At 35.9% G+C, this 20,855-nt stretch overlaps 3 protein-coding genes across 4 annotated transcripts; 1 reads left to right on the top strand and 2 right to left on the bottom strand.

Moving 5' to 3' along the window:
- Window positions 1–305: 305 nt before the first annotated feature.
- On the top strand, window positions 306–2,824 carry LOC140882156 (protein kinase PINOID-like). The gene is made up of 2 exons (XM_073287957.1): window positions 306–1,360; window positions 1,892–2,824. The coding sequence occupies exons 1-2, from the start codon at window positions 780–782 to the stop codon at window positions 2,658–2,660; spliced, it is 1,350 nt and encodes a 449-aa protein (XP_073144058.1). The 5' UTR covers window positions 306–779; the 3' UTR covers window positions 2,661–2,824.
- A 5,786-nt stretch (window positions 2,825–8,610) lies between these two features.
- LOC140883709 (protein BREAST CANCER SUSCEPTIBILITY 1 homolog) lies at window positions 8,611–15,058 on the bottom strand. 2 transcript variants are annotated; one of them, XM_073290278.1, is made up of 14 exons: window positions 14,933–15,058; window positions 14,768–14,821; window positions 14,610–14,680; window positions 13,958–14,071; window positions 12,502–12,971; window positions 12,258–12,359; window positions 11,192–12,163; window positions 10,973–11,073; window positions 10,439–10,625; window positions 10,251–10,351; window positions 9,992–10,118; window positions 9,747–9,912; window positions 9,377–9,495; window positions 8,611–9,108 (listed from the first exon to the last, which is right to left on the bottom strand). In XM_073290278.1, the coding sequence occupies exons 1-14, from the start codon at window positions 14,986–14,988 to the stop codon at window positions 8,764–8,766; spliced, it is 2,985 nt and encodes a 994-aa protein (XP_073146379.1). In that variant the 5' UTR covers window positions 14,989–15,058; the 3' UTR covers window positions 8,611–8,763. The 2 variants fall into 2 exon arrangements, with proteins under 2 accessions (XP_073146379.1, XP_073146380.1); XM_073290279.1 differs by having other exon boundaries at window positions 12,502–12,965.
- Window positions 15,059–16,078: 1,020 nt separating this feature from the next.
- On the bottom strand, window positions 16,079–20,076 carry LOC140880439 (CSC1-like protein ERD4). The gene is made up of 6 exons (XM_073284880.1): window positions 19,541–20,076; window positions 18,779–18,927; window positions 18,364–18,639; window positions 17,278–18,122; window positions 16,944–17,199; window positions 16,079–16,619 (listed from the first exon to the last, which is right to left on the bottom strand). Exons 1-6 carry the CDS (start codon window positions 19,809–19,811, stop codon window positions 16,242–16,244), a joined length of 2,175 nt encoding a protein of 724 aa, XP_073140981.1. The 5' UTR covers window positions 19,812–20,076; the 3' UTR covers window positions 16,079–16,241.
- Between the last annotated feature and the right edge of the window lie 779 nt (window positions 20,077–20,855).

The raw sequence follows: 20,855 nt of genomic DNA, 5'->3' as shown, positions 1-20,855 counted from the left end.
TTATGGTATCGCAGTTGAAAATTTCAATTTAAATAAATATTTGAAAAGAGCTTCCTGTACGTACTTGAAGTAAATTATTATTAATAAATAAGTGGTAGCCCTATGAAACTGCACAAAGAAACATGACAAAAGGGAGACAGAAGCAGTACCAATATATATATATATATATATTGAATTGAATTATTATTACCACCAATCTCCATTTTATTAAAATTTTGTCACTACTGTCCCCGTACCTTGTCCCTTAAATAACCCCCCAACGCCCCATTTTCTTTTTTTCTCCCTTATTATTACATTACGGCCCCCCTCTCATCTTCCATAGCTTCCACTCTCTCTCTCTCTCTCGTAGCCATACCCAAACCTAGCTACGAGCTTTGTATCAGAAAATTCAAGCTTTGTTATTAATGTCTTCTGTACGGAAACAAACCCCACTTTAATTTAATTTCTTCTTAATAAGCCTGTGTTACGTTGCTCTTTATTTACTAGCTACCCCCCACGCCTTTTCTTTAAATTAAAGAGCTCGTTTATATATATATATATATATATATATATATATCTCTGATTTTGTTCATTAATTTCTTCTTTGTGCATGTTAAGCGTGAATTGTTGACTAATTTGTAATTGGTTTTCTTTAAAATGGGTTGCTTTTGCCTGGTTTAAAAGCATCATTCGTGAATGATATCATCCACACTGTTAATTAATCTTTTTTGACTGGAATGATTATTAATGTTATTCGACTTTCTGGGTGAAAAAAAAAAGAAGCATTTCTTTGACTGTGCATGCAAACGCGGCGGAAGATGGTGGAAGAATCACGCAGGAATTCTAATTCGGATGAGATTATCTTCGGGCGAGGATTTTGCTCCACCAAAAGCTCCAGGAGCAGTGACACTACTAATACTATAAGCCATTGCACGAGCTTCAGCCGGCTTTCATTCGACCTTCCGACGAGCTCGCCGGAGGAGCCAGCTGGGATTCAGCCCCACCGCTCGTCGTTCCAAGTCATGCGTCCGAAGTCTTCGACGTCGGGGCTGAGTTTCCGGGACTTCAGCCTTGTCCGGCAGATCGGCAGCGGAGACATCGGCAGGGTTTATCTCTGCCGCCTCCGCGGCGGGGATGAGCGGAGGCTCTACGCCATGAAAGTGGTGGATAATGAAGTGCTGGCTATGAAGAAAAAAACCCAAAGAGCTGAGACAGAGAGGAAGATCATGAGATTATTAGACCACCCTTTTCTTCCCACTCTCAAGGCAGAATTTGAGGCCTCCAATTTCTCTTGCGTGGTGATGGAGTATTGTTCCGGCGGGGATTTGCATTCTCTGAGGCACAAACAGCCGCTGAAACGTTTCTCTATCAGCTCCGCTAGGTAAATTAATTCTCTTCTATTTTGTCATCTTGTATAAATTAATCCAAACATATTTGAGGTACTAATTATCTGTTTGAAAAAAAGGCTGAAACTTGTGTCATTATAATGTAGTTTTCTCACTCGATATGATTCTGTTTATACATCTGTTCTTTTGTTTGATTATTATGCTATTATATGACTGTTGATTCAAGTTCTTTTCTTGAACATGTACTGTGCCTGTCTCATTTCTTGCAAAGAAAAAAGGAAGTCTGCAATTTTGTTGGAATCTGTTCAAGAAGAGGAAAACAAAGAACATTTTTATATGAATTTGACACATTTTAGCCGCAATTTTCCTGTTATTTAATGTTTTCCAAATCTGGGTTTTCTTGTTTAAGTCACTTACTTTAAATCTGAAACCAGAAGTTACCACATTGGGTTTCTTCACTTTATCGTCTCCACCAAGAAATCAGAAGCAGTAGTTTACTTTTTTCAAAAAATTATATTTCTTTTCAGTAATAAATAAACAAACAATTCAATATTTTTTATTAACAGGTTTTATGCAGCTGAAGTTTTGGTAGCACTAGAGTATCTTCACATGCTGGGCATAATATACAGAGATTTGAAGCCAGAAAATGTGCTGGTCAGATCCGACGGTCACATTATGCTGACGGACTTTGATCTCTCCCTATGCTCCGACGCAATCCCCGCCGTTGAATACCCAGACTCCTCACCGGAGTCTCAATCTTCACCGGCGGCAGCCCAGGGCTCCCGGCGCTACCTCACCCCATTCTCATGCATCTCCAACCGGCTCTTCCGGTCCAAAAAGATCCAAACTTTAGCCGCGAACCGGATATTCGTGGCGGAGCCAGTGAACGCCCGGTCAAGCTCCTTCGTGGGGACCCACGAGTACGTCTCGCCGGAGGTTGCCGCCGGCAGGCCACACGGGAACGCCGTGGATTGGTGGGCTTTCGGCGTCTTTATCTACGAAATGATATACGGGCGAACCCCATTCGGCGGCGCGAAGAACGAAGCTACGCTGCGCAACATCACGAAACAGCCGCTGGCGTTCCCCGACGAGTGGCGCTGCGGCGCGAGCGAAGCGCACGCCAGGGGGCTGATATCCGGGTTGCTGAACAAGGATCCGGATCGGAGGCTCGGGTCGAAGCGGGGCGCCTCGGAGGTGAAGACCCACCCGTTTTTCAAGGGGTTGAATTTCGCCCTGATCCGGTCCGTGGCCCCGCCCAGCACCGTGCCGGTGGGAATCAGGAGGCGGAAGACCGCGGCGTCGCGTTGCCAAACGGCGCCGTTTAATGTGTTCTGAAGATTAGTGAAAGTTCACTCCTTTGACATATTTTTATGGTGTGGGGGTTTCCCGCAGATTTTGGTTAGGAGTAGAGGACGCCACAAGTAAACAATATAACATAATATTATTATATATGAATTTGAATTTTTGAATATGGTTTTATTTTTGTTTCAAAAAGTGTATAGGAAAATACTATAGGGTGAATATATTATTGTTGACTTTAATCATTGCGATAATGTTTTTCTTTCACAATTTAGTATGGACTGATTATTTACATATTAGTTGCCCATAAACCTTAGAACGAAGGTACAAAGCATACATGAGAGATCTATCATACACATGAAGATAGAGGAGTAGGCCAAACCTCCAAGGTGATGGAAAAATCACAACAAAGAAAATGAGAACTTTCAAGACCTGATTAAGACATGAATATGAAATTCCCAATTAATTAATATTATGTAAATGTTACACATAACAAAAAGTGTTGGAGGGAAGATTCCTCTTGTCTAAGTAGTACATAAATCTTGCCAAAATGCAGTAGGCTTTTGTTCAAATTAATGTTGGTTATGTCATTCTTATGGAGAGCTGCCTAGTACCCCACATAGCCTCAACTTTAGGGTTCCCATTTCCATTTAAAATATTTTGGAAAAATCATGTTATTGAATCTATTAACATGTCTATCTTCAAATTTTAGTCTATTAACTTTTTACAGTCTTGTTTTGATACACTAATTTTTAATGAAGTGCATTTTGACATGCTTCACGTCATTATTTACCGATATCGAATCAACAATTGAACCAAAAAAGTCAAAATTTAAAGTTATTATACGAAAACAAAACTTCGAAAACTTAGTAGATCAAAATCTAAAACTGAACAAGTTAGTGAAAAAAAGAACTATTTTTCCAAATATTTATTACTTATGTTTTTTTGCCTCTCCGAAATAAATTAAAAAAAAAAAGAAAAGGAAAAATGTGGGCACAAATCCTTCCAAAATTAGCTAGGTGAGGTTGTTGGCAAGAGTTTGGTGGATCGGTAGTCTTTGTTTGGATGGCAACAACACATATGGGGAACCTCTATCATGCTCCCGCGGGGACACTGAGCATCCCGCATCATGTGTAGCGTTTGAATGTTGTGCAATGAAACTCCTATATCCCCAATAGTAATATTGTTTATTTTGGCTTAAACTCTCATGAAATGCTTTTGAACTTTACCTAAAAAGTAATGTATCTTGGTGGGGCATCAAGTACATGTATCTTTACCGATTAACCAATTTCTAAACGCTGAAGTGATCATAAAAAGATACCACTTTTTCATAAATTTATCCTGAATCGCGATCTTTTGGCTCAACTTTATCCAAGTTTTGCCGAGGGAGCAACCCCATTTTTCACCTTGAATTGGTCAAAATATGCGGAATTTCTTACTTTTCGTGGAGGATTAGATCTAATAATTGAGCGCCTATAGATACTTTTTCATTTTATTAACCAATGATATTTCTCGAGTCATATATTTTCAATGTGGATCTTTGATTACATGCGGAACAAATCAAAATACTAGAAACGGTTGCGACAAAGGAAAAATAGCGGCATCCAAAGTGTTAAGTGTCGTGTGTGATGGAATGTAACATATGACATTCATTAATTTCTGAAACAATTGCGTTGTGTGATAATTTTAAAAATGCATGTTTATTTATTAGTTAATATAATATAAATATTTTGGCTTGAAACATATGGACACGTGACGCATTAATCATTGAAATCAATAAAAGTATATGATTATTCGTGTCGGCCTTTGATGTTTGACCACACATGGATTAATGTCCATGTGCAACCTGCCAACCTATCAGCCCACTTTTTGTGGCACTGTCCCTTTCGTATCCAGTTACCTAAGCCCAGTTCATTCCAACAATTTCTGGCCCATTGGGCCCAATTACCCACCATGATGGGACCCCCTTTACGTCGCTGGTTCCATGCTTGGACACCTTTTTTAAACTAATGCAAATCTTTATTTAATATCAATAGTCTGGTGTACGCGTTGCGAGTTAGTATAGTCTATTTTTTAGTAAAAAAATAATGATAAAATAAAAATATATATTTTCTTAAATAATTATCCACCAAACAGTGGGCAAATAGGTAAAAGGTGACATTTTCATAATTAAATGACTATCACAAGACAAAACATATGAGGGGGACTTGGAGATTATACCAACAAACTAAAGTCTCTTTAATGCTCGATATAGTACTAATGTCCAACTTCACGAGTTGCGTGTCTGTACACTCTTTTTCCCCAAGTTTATCTATCAAGTATTATCTATTACTTTAGACAAAAAATTTCATGAGACGGTCTCACGGATAAATTTTGTATGATTGATATCTTATTTAACGGGCCCATGAAAAATATTGATTTTATATTGAAAGTATTATTTTTTGATTTTATATCGAAAATATTATTGTTTATTTTAAATATAAGTCTGGTTAATACATCTCACGCGTATAAATCTGTGAACATCGTCTCGCAAGATAACTAGTTAGAATAGATGAAGGGATAAAATGATAGTTATATTATTGCTAGTTAAAAATGTAATTGCTTACAATTGCCAAAGTGGTGTTTGTGAATATTGCTGAGGGGTGAAATGATATTTATTAAAATAAGTAGGGGTGATATACGATTAAAAACAAGGTCGCACCAAACTTACCAAAAATTACTCTCTATGAGGTCAAGACTTAGCATAAGTGATAGATTTGGGGTCTAAAATAATAATTATATATTTATTTATTTACATCGTGTTAATTAATTTTAGTGTCAATTTTTGGATAATATAATAAATTAAATATTAAAAATTTTAGATACATTCAAAATAATATTTTGTATTTTTTTTAAAATAGACAAGATAAATAATAGATAAGTTAATTACCTAAACTCCTTAAAATTATTAATATATTTCATGTATAGACGAAGATCCAATTCTAATTTTCATTTAAATTTCATTAGCAAGAAATTGTACTTTAATATATATTATAGATTTTTAGTTTTTAAAATGTAAATTTTATTTTCTATTTACAATAATTTTATTTTATTTAAAACTTCAAAATAATAAAATAAAATTAAAACTCAATTAAAAATTATATTTTACACAAAATTTTAATATACATAAAATCACAACACAAAAACTCCTATTAGATATTCTAACGGATTAATTTTATTTGACTAATATCTTTTTTTACTAGACTAACTAAATAATATTACTTTTATGTCAAAATATTAATTTTTGTTATAATAATAAATCAAATCGTCTAACGCATATAAACTGTTTTACAGTTAATAAACCATAATATACCAGGGAAATGTATTCACATTTTTGTCTCATTTATTTTTTTGAAAAAATAACAGTGAAAGGATTGGCATCAATCAATTATTGAATAATAATTATGGAAAACGGCTTCACTTAATAATGACAAAATATTGACAATGCCATGTGCATGGTACGAATTGCGATATTGATAAAAATCTGATTATTCATTTTGGAGACAAATAATGTTAATTTTTATGCATGAATAATATAAAGTGTAAGAGTTCCAAGATTGGAATATGTTATTACAAAAATTATTGTGAGATTTTATCATAAAGTTATTTTTGTGAGATGCATTTTTTATTTGACTCGACAAATGAAAAAATATATTTTTAAATACAAAACTATTACTTTGCATTCTACATTTAATCAGATCAGCACATCTCAAATATAAATATCTTTAAATCATCTCACAAAAAACTTATTCGTTTGAGTATACTAATCGTCCAATTTCAATAATGTAAATTAACATATTAAAAATATTACGCATATAATTTAATTTTCTCGTTTGAATGGGAAACATTATCCGTCCATTTCACGCTCAAAGTGACATATGTATGAACGAATAGAGGAATAAGAAATTTTATTTTCTCATATGCTAATTCAGTCCAATGTTTTAATGCACCCCTCTACTTCCGAAAACAAATAAATTAATTAAGTTGGTCAATGCTCCGCGAATAACATTTTTTTTAATCACTATAAATAAATCTTAATATTTTTAGAGAAAACATATACAATCTTAATCTAAATTACAAATATATAATATAACTGTCCACACTATTGACAGGATTTGACAAAAGAGTCGAACTTGTTTATCTCGAACATATTAATCACACAAAAAAAAAAAACAGTCTAAATCAACCTTGATAAATAAAAAAAACTACCAAGACTCGGCACATATCGAACTTGAAACCAGTTAATTGATAAAATAATTGAAATTTATTGCTTCAAGTTGCGTACTCAAAATTGAAAGATAAAAGGTCAAAATTTCAGTTAAAAATGATTTAAAAATTGTAAAAGTCAATATTTCCAAGAGAGATTATTTATTAAAAGACGTAGTCACGTGAGTGTACTGTATGCATTGTGACTTGTGCCTAGCTAACCCACGGAGCAATAGAGTTATAGCCTATAGGAATAGAACTAGCATAGTCTTACGTATGTTGTGATCTACTACTATTAATTTTGGGTTTGGAATCCAAAGTCTATGATTATCTTATATTTTTCTTCCTTCTGAGTTCTGACTATATAGGTCAATTTTTTTTTTTGCATAAAAGAAGAAAAATCAATGTATGAATTTTTTTTAATTAATTAATTCAAAAAATTGGTGTACATTTTCTAAGACGAAGTCACCATATGCATATTAGTAAAATAATAGAAAACATTCTTAAATATAATAAAGTGTATATATTTCTGATAAGAAAATTTACTTGTATAATTGAGACTGAGGAATTAAAACATTTTTTTACTAAAAATTAATTGTTTATTTTTTCTTTAAATTTTCAATGTAGTCTCAAATTAAAATTACTTGATTGCCTAATATTTGGATTATAACTTTAGATACGTTATTTATAAATGTCCAAATATAATATGATATATAAAAGAGATGATTTTATTTTTAAAAAATAGAAATAAATGATAATTGCCGGGAAGAAAGGGGGAAATTTGTGATTGAATTTTGTTTTGCCTTTAAAAAAAAAACTAAATGTTGAGGTGAAATAATTATTTTTATTGGAAAGAACAATCGAACCAGTGCTACTATGCGATTTAAAATATTTAAGTTTACCATTATAACCAATTATAGTTTTTGATAAAACGACAAACGGTTCTACAAAAAATTTATAATTATATTGTTTTTATAAACTCCCTTGAAAAGCTAATAACATTGTTAATATACTTTCTGAAAAAGAACAACATATATTTTTTATTCGGGTTTTTAGTTCGAAAAAGAAAAATTAATTTACTTTTTTAAAATAAGAAAGTGTTTGCAATAAATTGTGCTTTTGTAGAAGTGATTAATTTATAGATTATAAAAAAGTTAAGAAAAATCAAAAGTTGGTAATGTTTGAAAACAAATGTGAAAATCTAAAAATCAAAGTTTGGTAGTGTTTGATAAATAAGTGATTAGAATGATTTTAACAATGTTCTTATTACAATCACTTTTGGAGAATCATAATCACCACATGACTAGCCTTTAGATTTCAATTAAGTTAAACATAAGCTAACACATAATCTAAGTTTAAGAAACACATAAAAATGATTTTTTAAAGCCAAAAGCTTACAATCACTTTTTTTTAGTGATTGCAAACACTCCCTTGACAGCTTATAAGCTGTTTGCAAAAGCTTTTAAGCTTTCCCAAACACCCTCTTAATTCGTGTAAAAACTAAAACAAGACAACATATATTGGACGGAGGGAGTATATATATATCAAAACAATAACGAAAAGCCAATGACACCGAATTCCTGATGCATGAAATTTTCACTCGTTATTAATAATGTTACCCACTATTCCAAAATTTTATGCCTCATGATTATAAACATCAAAGTTTCGACTCTCATTTTCACTAATAAAATCTTATTAGGGTTTTAAGTACTTGAAATATTCACAGTATCAATGCGATCAGTTTTGAATATTAATGAGATGATAAATTTTAATGAATGTTCAAGAAATATGCATTGTGGTTAACTTATCTAATCAATTCAAGGCAAATAAAAATACAATTCAATGTTATGGTGTTTGCTGAAATAAATGAAATGTGATGGATCCAACCTGATAGCTATTCAAGATTTTGCAACTTGTGACCTGCAATGGAGTTCAGGATCCATGAATTGCCTGCCACTATGGCTCCAGTTGAACTGGCTAAAGCTTTTGCATCGCTAAGTCTACGCTTCAAGATCGAGTTATGTCCAGATGATTTGCAGTTCTCGGGAAGTTCTTGGCTGTATACGATGTATGTTTCTGCACAGTATTCCAAAGGTGGGATGGAATGGTCTCCCCCAACAGGCTTTCTATTGAGGACTTTCCCTCCGGCTGAGATAACAAGGTCGTGAAGATATCCTTTGTACGAAGGCGCGAAATCACCCATGAAATAAAATTTGCATCCACTAAATAGCTTTGGTTGCTGCAAGACGTAGAAAACTTGTGATTGAACTTTCCTCTAGTGTAATGGACAGAAAGAATGGAAGAAAAACGTCTTATCTAGTTATCTTACTGGTTATTGTGAAGAAAAATATGCGATAACAAACAAACATGAGGTGTGGATGCAAATGGCTACACAAATTACAGTGTTGTTTGTGACAATTTTACGGAGAAGTGTAATGTCTTTCGTGCATTATATCACTCAAAAATTATATAAGAAAGTTCCCTACTTTCATGGTGAAGAAAATAACCTTGTTCAGAAGTCTTAATCTTCCAATTCTGGGGCCGTCCCTGATCCCATGAATGTCACATGTAATCTCGTACTGCTGCTCCTCAACAAATTCTTTGGCGTTCAAGCAAGCTTTAATCCCTGGTTGAGAAAAAAAATCACGGCATTGAGAAAATAAAAGTGATAGATGACCCGAACCATTGAAGACACGAGTGCACCAAAATAGTGGTTGATTTAGCAGTAATCTCTACAAAGACCAATTAAATACTCGAGATAAAATAGAACTCATTAACATTCAGGGATCAGCACAATGATGAAGATGTTGATAGCGTTCCAGCTTAGTTTCTGAATAACCTTAAACAACTGGGATATGAATGGTAATTCATACTTACAGTCTATGTTTAAAATCCATTTTCCTTCTAGCACGCCCGTCAAAACTTTTAGGGTTCTTCTGCACGCCCCATTCTTATCTGTAGATGCAATGACATGGGTGACACTTACGTCCCAGTTCTTTAGGACAGTCACTCCCGACAACTTTTTCAATTCAGAAACTATTCCCTGCATTCACAATGTAATGGATGCATCGATGAATAAGGAAATTTGGAGTTTATGCATAATAAGCTACGAGTTTCTTTACCTTCTCTACACTGGTTATCGCTGAACAGCAGAGAAACAGGTTTTTGAGCTTTTTCTCAAACTTCCATGGTATAATTGTGCTACTTTCACATTTAGAAGTGATGTTTGGTGGATGGACATTAGATAGACTGTAAAGAGTATTAAAAAAGAAGGGTTCAAATGTACAGCGGTTTTAAAATGATCTGGAGAGAATAAAAATTAAGATGTGACCAGAACAAAGGTCTGAAATCTGAATACAACCGCTGGAAACAATTACAAACCTGCTGTTACGTATTTTTCTTCTCTGCTTAGCTTGAGATTCAGGTTCCTCATTTGGCAGTTGATGGAACGCATGAAGAGGGCATAACATGACGAAGTTTTCCTAGGATAAGTAGAAGTCAATAGAAGCTTGTAAATGCTTTGCAATTTTGCATTGTTATGAGACTGAGTTTAACTAAGCAACACTCACATAATCCCATCTACACTCTGGAGTTAGTCTTGCACAAGGAACATGAAAGCTCTTCCGGCAAGTCTTCTCATAGCATCCAAGGGCAGCACCCTTAATTCCACAGCAACAGCATCTAATTCTATGACTTCTAGACAATTCAGCTTCAAGGTTGATGACATCGTCTCCTTCGAAGTACACGTCAGGTGCCCTGGATAAACACGTTTGATAAATAAAATTAATTGCTTGCAAATAAATAGTGTTTAAAGTTGGCGCAAGCGCAACACAAAAAAGAACGTCAGCCAAATGGCCTTAACCTTAACTGATGCGTCATTAGAATTGATGCAATTTAGATTTTAGATCCAAAATTACAATAATCATTTATTGTTTTGCAAGTCCATTCCTCATAAAAAAGGAACTCAAGGAAAATTAAAGCAGGAGATGCCAACTACAGAGAGTTCTGCTATATCCCAAACTTATTCTAGTGACCTGGAAAATAAACATATATAAAAGTTTTCAAAGGAAAATACATAAAAAAATTGCCGAAAGAAACCATACCATTCTGTGCAGTGTTTGTGCACATGTATGATTTTTGAACTTGCTGTCTGATTGTCTGTAACTAGCTTCCCATTGCAGTATTTAACCATGTCCCCTGAAGCCTAAATTTTTATGTCACATTCAAGAAATTGACTTTAGTTAGATAACCAATTATAATTTATCAGAAACAGGAAGGGACGAAATATCACACATTCCTTATTTTCACAAAAAAATATGTACCTCAGAGTCATCTGATGATTGACAAAAAGAACAATGGATTTTATGAGAGAGCATCTTGCATTTCTTCAGTGGTGTCATATTTGGAGTGGGCAGTGTTTTAGAGATTTCTGGAACGATTTCCACTCCTGGTTGATAGGTATTGCATTGATTTTCTTGGAAATATTGACCTCTCATTGCAGACTCTTCATCAAAACTTTCCGGGGTGATGCTACAATTGTTATTGGACGCACCTTCCAAAAATTTCACCTTCTTTGAAGATTTCAACCTTTTGTTACAACTTTCTTCACAAGTCTTGTTTGGCATTCCCTGGCCTGCAACTTCCTTTTTGTCGCCAACTCGTGAGAAATTAGCATCTGTCTTAGAAATCAACCTCTCACTGCATGGACCTTCGTCTTTTAAACTGTTACCAGTTTCAGCCTTTTGAGTCCTGATGATTCGACCACCCAATTTCTGCAGCTGGCCAGATTTCTTACTAATTTTGTTACCTTCGACGCTTTTTAACTTTCTGTTTTGTTGGTGATGTTTTGAAACTAATGCATCGTTAAATGCAGTTTTATTTCTCTTTAGCAAAGGTTCTGTCTCATTTAGGAGAGTAGAAACTTTGTCTGCCACCTCTTGTACAATGACATCAGAGCAAACAACTTTTTTATTTTTACCTGATATTCTTCTTGTGTTCAGAGAGAAACTAGTTTGGCCAGATTTCAGAATGCTTTCACCGTCCACTTTCTTCCGCTTCAAATAAGTTGCATCTACTTCATGCATAGTTTTCTTATTTCTCTTGCTTCCTTTGGTCTCAGTTAACATATCAACTGTCTTATTAGCCGTTCCACTTTCATTTTGAGCATCTTTTCCACTTTTCTTTGTTTTGTCCAAACCTTTTCTTCTCTTCATATTCATCTTAGTACCTGAAGTCGTAGCATCAATAGCCTCGGCCTCTTCTTGGCATCTAGAGTGCTCCATATTATCTTCAATCTATATAAACATGTTCGTTTAAAAGTAAACAATGAATTAAGAGTGTTGAGTGAAGAACTAAAGTCTGCATGTAAAAATATCAAATATTAAATACCTGCATAATGACAGGGCTCAAGCAAAGTTCAGGAGAGCAGGGCCTCTGTGTCCAATCAAACATCTCACTGTCAATAAAATCTGCCCTATTACAGTGGCCTGTCTGTACAAATTGCAAAGGAATATCACATAAATTTTAAAGCAACAAATATATTTTTTCGCCAAATAGATGATGCAAATGAAATTGGTCGATGCCATCACTTTCATAAAACCAAAACTAGCTTGTGGCTTCTTTAGAAAGTTACCTCATCATCTGAGTCCTTGATGTCACTGAAGCAAGGAGCATCTAGGGGTGTGCCAATAAGTTGATCCTCGTTTGACTGCTGGGTTGATTTCTCAATATCCTCTTCCTCTCTTAGCCAAAAGAATGGAGTAAATGCAGGATGACCTTTGCAGACAGCAGGCATGTTTTTTTCTGCGAGAGAGTATCCTTCAGGATTCTCTTTGCCAATTTCATCAATTCCTTCTTCCAGCATTCCAGGCTGTCTTTGCACCTCTGTAGTAGAACGAAGTGGAACCTGAACCCTTTTCTTGGTAGGAAATGAAGGTTTTCCAAAAGCTGCGCCAAAATCTCCTTGATCATTAGTTGCTTGCCTTCCAGATCTTTTTCTTGGACGTAGTTCCTGACTTAGGCAATCTAAGGCTTCCGACTGGGATTGGCCTTCATCTTGGAGCACACAGGTGTTAGCACCGGTTTGGTTGTCTTTGGCTGCACCTAACAGAACAAAGACAAGAGCAGTAAATTAGCATATTCAATTGCTAAACTGCATTAGCATATACAATTGCTAAACTGCATTAGCTGTTGGTGAGACATAATTGCATGAGATTCAACCAGAGTAGCAGGAATTCATCAAATCATTGGGCAAAAAAATGTTATTTGTCATGGTGCAAAATTTCCTATTTCCTCGCTATGAGAAAGATACCTAAACATGCAATCACATATTCTCCAATTTACAAAACTAAAGCCACTATCATGTTAACATCATGTCTTTTAAGTTTTAAGTTGCCTTTCTATGCAAAGATATCAGGGTAATTGTTTCGGCTAATGCCTAATGGTCATATTATAAATGACAGACTAACACCAATTATGTTTATGCTAGTTGGGATACACATTGCTGTTAGCTGGAAAGGATAGGGCTTGTGATCCAAATCACTTGTATATATAAGGTGATTTTACAAAGGAGAAAGACATAGACAGTTCCTATTTACAAAACTTTCTCATTAAGAGAACAAACAAGTGAGAAACGGAAAAGGACGAGTAGAGAAAAGGGTGAGATTGGTGGAAACAGAGAGTAAAATACAATGCTTTTCAAGGACAAAGAATTACTAGTAGAGTGATTTGGATCACACCAATCTTACCCTTTGCTTTTCTAAAATAAAGCAATCTCACCCTTCTCTCTACTCTTCCTTTCCAAGATAAGGGTGAGACTGGTGGCAGGAGAGCAAGTTAAATACAAGGCTTTTTATGGATTGGAAATCCATCAATGCAAGCATAACCTAATAGTTCTCTGGTTTACTCATTATTGCTAATAAACTCATAACGAGCTCTTTAATTGTTTTGTTCTTTCTTCTTTTAACGTTGTGTTGCCAGAATTGCTTGAGATATAAATTGAGGCCGCTTAACATATACTACCAGCAGCAATCTGTCCTTGAGGAAGATCAATATTAAGCAATCAAGTGAAAAAAAAAAAAAACCATTACCTGATATTTTTGTTGAAGTAGCAGTTTGAGTGATGAAAATGTTGACCCCCATTGCTACTTCCATACTCCTATAAACGCTGACCAAGTTATCCATGTGAGGAGCAGGTCGAATTTCTGCCGCAAAAAAATGACAACAAATTAGTCTAGGTATTAAAATCCCCAAAAATAAACAAGTGTGAACGCATATCAAATCAAAATAATGGCAAGATTTAGGAAGAAAGTGTCAAGATTGCTTTAAGATTTCAATAATGAAGTGTGTGGCGCCATTGCAGGTTAGGCAGACTCACCATTTCTATCATCCAGAAAATAGTTCTCCAAGTTGTGTGGTGAAAATGTTTCATATCTTGGTATATCCAATCCATGCACAAAGTTGAGGTATGGATGGTTCATGATTTCCAAATTGGCTAGAGATTTACTAATGGTTTAACGACTCTTAAAACCTTTTTCTCTATATTTTCCAGCCCCTTTGGATCTTCATAGGATTTAGTAACTATTCAAGATTAAAGAGGGAACATGGTTTCATCAAGTATACCCAACTAAACTTGTTTTCTTTGGTGCAATCATGCAATGATCGTGGCAACAGAGATATACGGAAGCTCACTCTATCGGAAACAACCATACAAATTCAGAAAGAAAAAAAAAACGCAAATACCTCTACGCCTATACGGAACCTTACAGACTGGACAATTTGAGGCCGATTTCATGGATTTCTCGATACATGAACTGCATCACACAATCAACAGAACACATCAAATTAGTACAGAATCAAGTACATACCAAAATAGAAAACTCAAGCACAAGAGATCTCACTTGCAAAATACATGATTACAGCTAAGAGAAACTGCAGAACCCAGGAGACTCAAGCTGTAGAAAACACGAAGCATGCTTCAGCGCCGAAAAATTCATTACTCGAATAAAAGAGCCTCGATTTATGCTTCGAAAACTGACATATCAAAATACAGACAAAATGTTTACCAGATCGGGCAGTTGAGCTCCCTGCCCATTCTTTCTAGATGCGATGCGTCCGCCATTGACGAAATCTCTGCTGCTGTGTGTTCGATACGCGACTGGAATTTTGAACGGGGAATGGTGTGGATTGGATGTGGAGGCGCCTCTTCAGTGTATACTTATTTTGAAATTTTGGCTCCCGCGGGTAAATATTTCGTGCGTTTTTCCCTCGGAAAACTCTTCTCGTGTTTTGCAAGTTTTGCGTTCTAATCCACGCATAGTCGCATTTCTATGCTTCACGATTTTCTTTTGTATTTTATAAATAATTATTGGTCTGATATGCTAATTTTTAATTTCAGCTATTTTGATTTAATCAATGCCGCATCATCTGATAAGTGAACAAAATAATTTTTAATATCGTGTCAATATTTTGCAGTGTCACGTAGTGATATGATCAAAATAGTGAAAAACTAAAAATAAATATAACGATACTAAAATTCAAAAATCCCAAAGGACTAAAAATAATGTCAAGAAATGCCCAAAGAATTTTTCCGAGCCCGTAAGTTGTTAGTGGCTGCTCCTAAAGGGTGTAATCTGGAAGCTCCAACTCGCTGGGCAGCACCTTCACATTCTTGTTTGTTCTTGGATGTTGATGCGGCGTACAACATTGCTACAAATCAGTTTGCGATTGGTGGGGTGGTTCGTGATCATGTAGGCCAGATTATTATTGCTTTTGGGAAGACATTATTAAGCCTCCTTCACTTATTTATGCAGAATTGGTGACGATTCGAGAAGGTCTTAAGCTTAGTTCAGGATCGAGGCACAATTTATCTTTTCTGACTCTCTCTTGGCTGTGCAAGCAATCACTTGTTCGGAGCAAGATCGAAGCGTCAATGTGCAATTGCAAATGATATTAGATGTCTTTTGAGTCGTATTTGTAATGCGAATTTATTTTATGTGCGTCGTTCGGTTAATGTAGTTGCGCATACTTTAGCTCATTTTGTTTATCTCTCCCAATGTTTTTTTATTTGGGAATATGAGAATTTTCCTGTTTTGGTTGATTGATCTTATAACTAAATACAATAGTTTGGTTGAATAAATTACAAATTTCATGTGTCAGAACAAAATAATGTCAATATCTACTGGAAGAGCAGCCGAAAGAAAAAAAAAAAGGAAAGAAAGAGATGATCATATATATTCCTTAGAAATAACACAAGACTTGCTACTACACAACCCACAAGACAAATACACACCAAGTGTTCTAAAAATTAAAATAAAATTATAAATACATTAAGATAAACATCACCCAAAGTACAAAAAATTCACAAACTGTGCATCAAAGAGTAGAACCGGATCTTGAGACTTGAGATAGAGCATCTTCGAACTGATCTTCATCAGCTTTATCAGAGCTCAAACTTGCTGGAATGAATGACCTGAAAACAAGTTCCATGTTCAAAGTTTCTTTCACCTCGTGGGAGACGACTTCGAGCGCCGGAGACTGGAAAAATCGGTAGTATTTTTTGCCACAGACGAACCCAAATATGAGAGTTAGAATCAGGAGAGGGATTAAGAGGGGTGCATAGACGAATCTCTTTGTTCCAAAATAACCAAACATCGTCACTTGGTACAGAAACAAGGCCGCTACGATTCGGTTGTGAATGTGTGGCCACATTCTTCCGTAGCTCTCGTAAGAAGGGACATAAACTTTGAGTACCTGTGGACAACAAAAGGCAAGAGACGAATACGGTTCAATTTATACATCCGAAGACGGACAAGGAAGCAACTTGGAGTTTTAGAAATATTAAGAATAAAAATTACAACTTTTTCATGATATTTGCCATTATGATCGCGATTTGTTCTTCATATGTCGAGAAATCGAGGAGGTAAGTATTAGATCAAGGTTAGGAATGTGAGTGATCGATCAAGTGTGAAGTGTATATGTTCAACCATATGCTTTTTGTGATAGACATGTCTCTTAATAGGTCTCAAGAATTCGATAGATGATTCAAATACATTGTATAGAACAAGAGAGTGTCACCTGATTTCGAAAAACGAGCCATGCTAAGCCAAAGTACACCACGCCAAATGGAATTATAATAGGTGCTATGACGGAATAGCAGAGCACGATGGTAGCGATCAGCAGATCCCCGGGGATTCTAGTGGCGTATCCAAGATCTCCGGGAACCCAAGCTTCTCTCACCTCTGCCTCGGTTTTACAGAGATACTTTCGCTTTAGGTGGAAGATTATCAAGGGAACAATTCGCGATAACTCGAGCCCGTATCCAACAAAGAACCTGGACGAAAAGGAGCCCACACAATTAAAATGACACTCTCTTGAGCAAAAATCGGAAAAACAGGGGATAAAATCTTACTTCAAGGCCACAAAAGTCAAGAAGAACGTAGCACTGCCCGGGAGGTTGGTTGCTAGTGTATCGATGATGGAACTTGGCTTATTCTCAATCTTCTTAAGTTCGGTGAAAAGAGATGAACTGATAGTAACACCAATGAATACATTTAGAACCGAAAAGTAGAAAAACTTTCCTGAAGCAGCTCTTTGGGCGTGACTCTCCGAAGGGATGCCCTCGGCCTTAGACAAAAACAGTAGAAATTTCGGTAGCAAAGCCAGAAATAATATCAGCGCGAGCTGAGGCAAGTATGCCTCAAGTACTGTCTTTAAGGCAGGCTGATCAACTATTACTTTTAGAAATGGGAGAACCTTCATCAAGTTAGGAAGAGTAGTTAACGCGGAAACGAACCCAATCGGGATCATGTAAAAGAATATGGTCAAAAACACGAGGAAGTAGATGAGGTATTGTCGAAGCTGCCTGTTGTAAAAGTTCTTGGGAAGATTAGTCCATAGTAGCTGCCGGGGCTCTGGTGCATCAAGAACCGTCCAAGTGTCGACCATAGTGGCGTGTAGGCTTTGCGAGGCGGTGGCTGCGGTTTTGCGGTCGTTAAAGAAAATGAGAGCTGAACGTTGCTGTTTGTCTTTCAGCGTCACCTTTTGCTCTGCTTCTAATTTCGGGATCAATTCCTGAATCTTTTCATCGTAGTATTCTAGTGCGTCGACCTTTTTACCAAACAGACCGAGGAAACCAGTTTTAGCAGTTGGTCTAGTTCCTTCCGGATTACTAGTTTGCTTGGACTCTGCATACACGACTTCTGCTCGTGCGAGCTTCTTTCTATATCCTTCCAACTCTTCATAAATTTTATTCACCTGGTAAAACCGAAACATGTCAAGATGCAAACAATGCCTAGCTTCAACCAAAAGTGGGACAATTTTCACTTGTTTTTAGTCTCCACAATTATCTCTTTACATATTTTGCCTGATCACACATCGATAGAGAACATAGCCTATATATAACTTTTTAGAAAAAGTGACTCCCAACTAGTGTTATCAAACGCATAACTAACAGATGAAAAACACTCAAGAAATCGTCACAACGAATTCGAAGTACCTTCTTGTTGTCTGTGACCACCATGGATCTATAGAAGGTCTCTGGATAGATGGTCTTAAAATACGAGTCGACTTGTTCCTTCCTCGTTTGACCCTCCGGGGCGGGAGGTATGTCTCGGACTAGTACAGCAAACTGTTCATTCTTCACCTCGGCCGACATAAGAGCCGTGGCTCTCAAATCGGAAACATGTCGGTACGCCCTCCACAAGAGGCAGTATGCAACAAACGAAATCCAATAGGTAGCGGCCATGAACGCCCACAACCGCGGAGATTTTACCTGTATTAATCCACAGTAAAATGAACCAGAGTGAGCCGATATCACGAGCAAATTACACCGGATAATCACACAGGTTATTGATGAAGTTCTAATATATGCATCGTGGAAGAAAGAAAATATGAGAAGGTGGAAAACTAACTGGAATATGTCCCATAGCTAACTTGTCAAGGTCTTCAAAAGATCCTTTACTCATCGTATCATTGGTCTTGAGAGCGCCGTGAGCAGTTGCCGCAACTGGTAACAGTACAGGCAGAAGAACGACTCCGCCCAAAACGAAAATTCCCAACACTGCGTGAAATAAGCAACCAATTCAAAGCTTTGCAGAAGTGAGACTTTCGATTCGAGTTGGTTTAACATGTTCATTTTACTTCATTCAAAAACCACCAATGAAATACATTCTCACACACCCAAGAAAAAGAAAAAGAAACCCAGAATTTTAAGTCAGAGATTGATGCTTCTTTCTCCCTTTAGGCATGAAAAAGCTAGCTAGCAGGAGGTCCATCAAACCCGACACGTGATTCAGAGATTTCTATAGGGCACACAACCATGTTTTCATAATTCTGATTTCCAGGCTGGGTTCAACAATCCTTGGTGGTGACTGAACAAATTTGGCATTACATATACGTGGCAAAATACAACCATGCACAAAAAACATCAAAACCAATCTACGAAATTTTCAAGAAAAAAATAGGATTTCAAAATTGTTCTTCAAATTAAAGCTCTCCACGGTACTCGAATCGAAACCAAAAAAAAAAAAAAAAAAAAAGGCGTAAATTCAGTACAAGTATTAAACCAAGATCAAAAGAAATTATTTACTTTCCAAGAAACCAGAAGATAAGAACTAAAAACACACACACACACCACTTTTGTTTAATAAACAAACATGAAGATAGAAAAATACCAGTGGTCAGGAAAACGAAGTAAACAGCAGAATCAACCCCGGACATTCTCACGACATCAGATTCATTGGAGGAGAAGGCCTCCCTGATCCAATCAAACGGGTTGCGGGTGACCCGGATGCTCTCGTACGGATCCAAACCCTTGAGTATCCGATTCGGGTAGTATATCACATTGTTCCCGGGCCGACGAGACAGCCAAGTGAACAAAAGCATCAACACCAAGAATATCACAAAAGACGTCCCCAGAGACGTCAAGAACGAACTGAAATCCATCTCCGGTCCTCAAGTTTTTATCTTTAGAAATCAAAATCCTCTCTCCCCTCTTTCTTTCTTTCTCTGTTCCTCTGTTCAATATTCTTGACAGTGGCGTAATAAATAGTGGAGACCCTTTTGAGAAGCAAACGGTATTTAAAGAAAGGCCAAGGTAACCGTTGAGAAGGGAGACGAAAGGTACGCACAAATGAGAGAGAGTAGGCAGTTAAGGGGGATTTGATACAATTTCAGAAGATTTGAATATTATTTGGGTTTGTGGGGGTAAAGAAGATGTTTGGTTTTTTATACAAAAATGTTGTTGGGTTTGTGTATGATTCGTGTGTTCAAGAAGTGTTTGCTCCGTGTTCATGTTGGGGATTTGTAATAATACATGACAGAGTGACACTGAAGCAAAGTGGATTAGGATGGGAAAGAGATGTTTGTATGAATGGGGCCCTTCACTTTCTTGGTTTTTACCAAAATAAAATGACTCGTGTACTTGTATTATGGAGAGCGTTGTGCTTTACTACATTCTCGTTTAGTATTATTTTATCTTTTATTTATTCGATCTTATTATCTATACATCTGTACAATTTATACAGTATTATAACGGTTGAACACTATATACAAACTAATTTGGTTGGTTAGTGACATACCAATTTTTTTACCACAAGATCCGTAACCAATCTTGAATTCAAAAACTTAGTCACAAACATGAATGGGAATAATATATTCGTGCATATATTGACAGTGTCAATACGAAACCATGTTTTTAACACGAATTATATCAAATAATTCGTGAAAAAAATATCAAATCATTATAATGGTTTCAAAAACTTCTACGAGACTCTCTCCTTAGATAATTACGTGAGACATATTTTCGATGAGATCAAACAATAAAAAAGTATTGATTTACATTATAATTATAGTTTCAAATTTCTATCAATCCGTCTCACGTACATTATTATTGTTGTTGACATGTTGTTAGGTTTTTGATTATAATCCTGAGTTATTTTTTCATTTTGTTGTTTTCTTTTTAAAGTATGTTTCACTATTCTATGTATG

The sequence above is a fragment of the Henckelia pumila genome, chromosome 2 (genome assembly GCF_033568475.1).
Source record: "Henckelia pumila isolate YLH828 chromosome 2, ASM3356847v2, whole genome shotgun sequence".
Classification (NCBI taxonomy): Eukaryota; Viridiplantae; Streptophyta; class Magnoliopsida; order Lamiales; family Gesneriaceae; genus Henckelia; species Henckelia pumila.
This window is presented reverse-complemented; position numbering and strand designations above follow the sequence as displayed.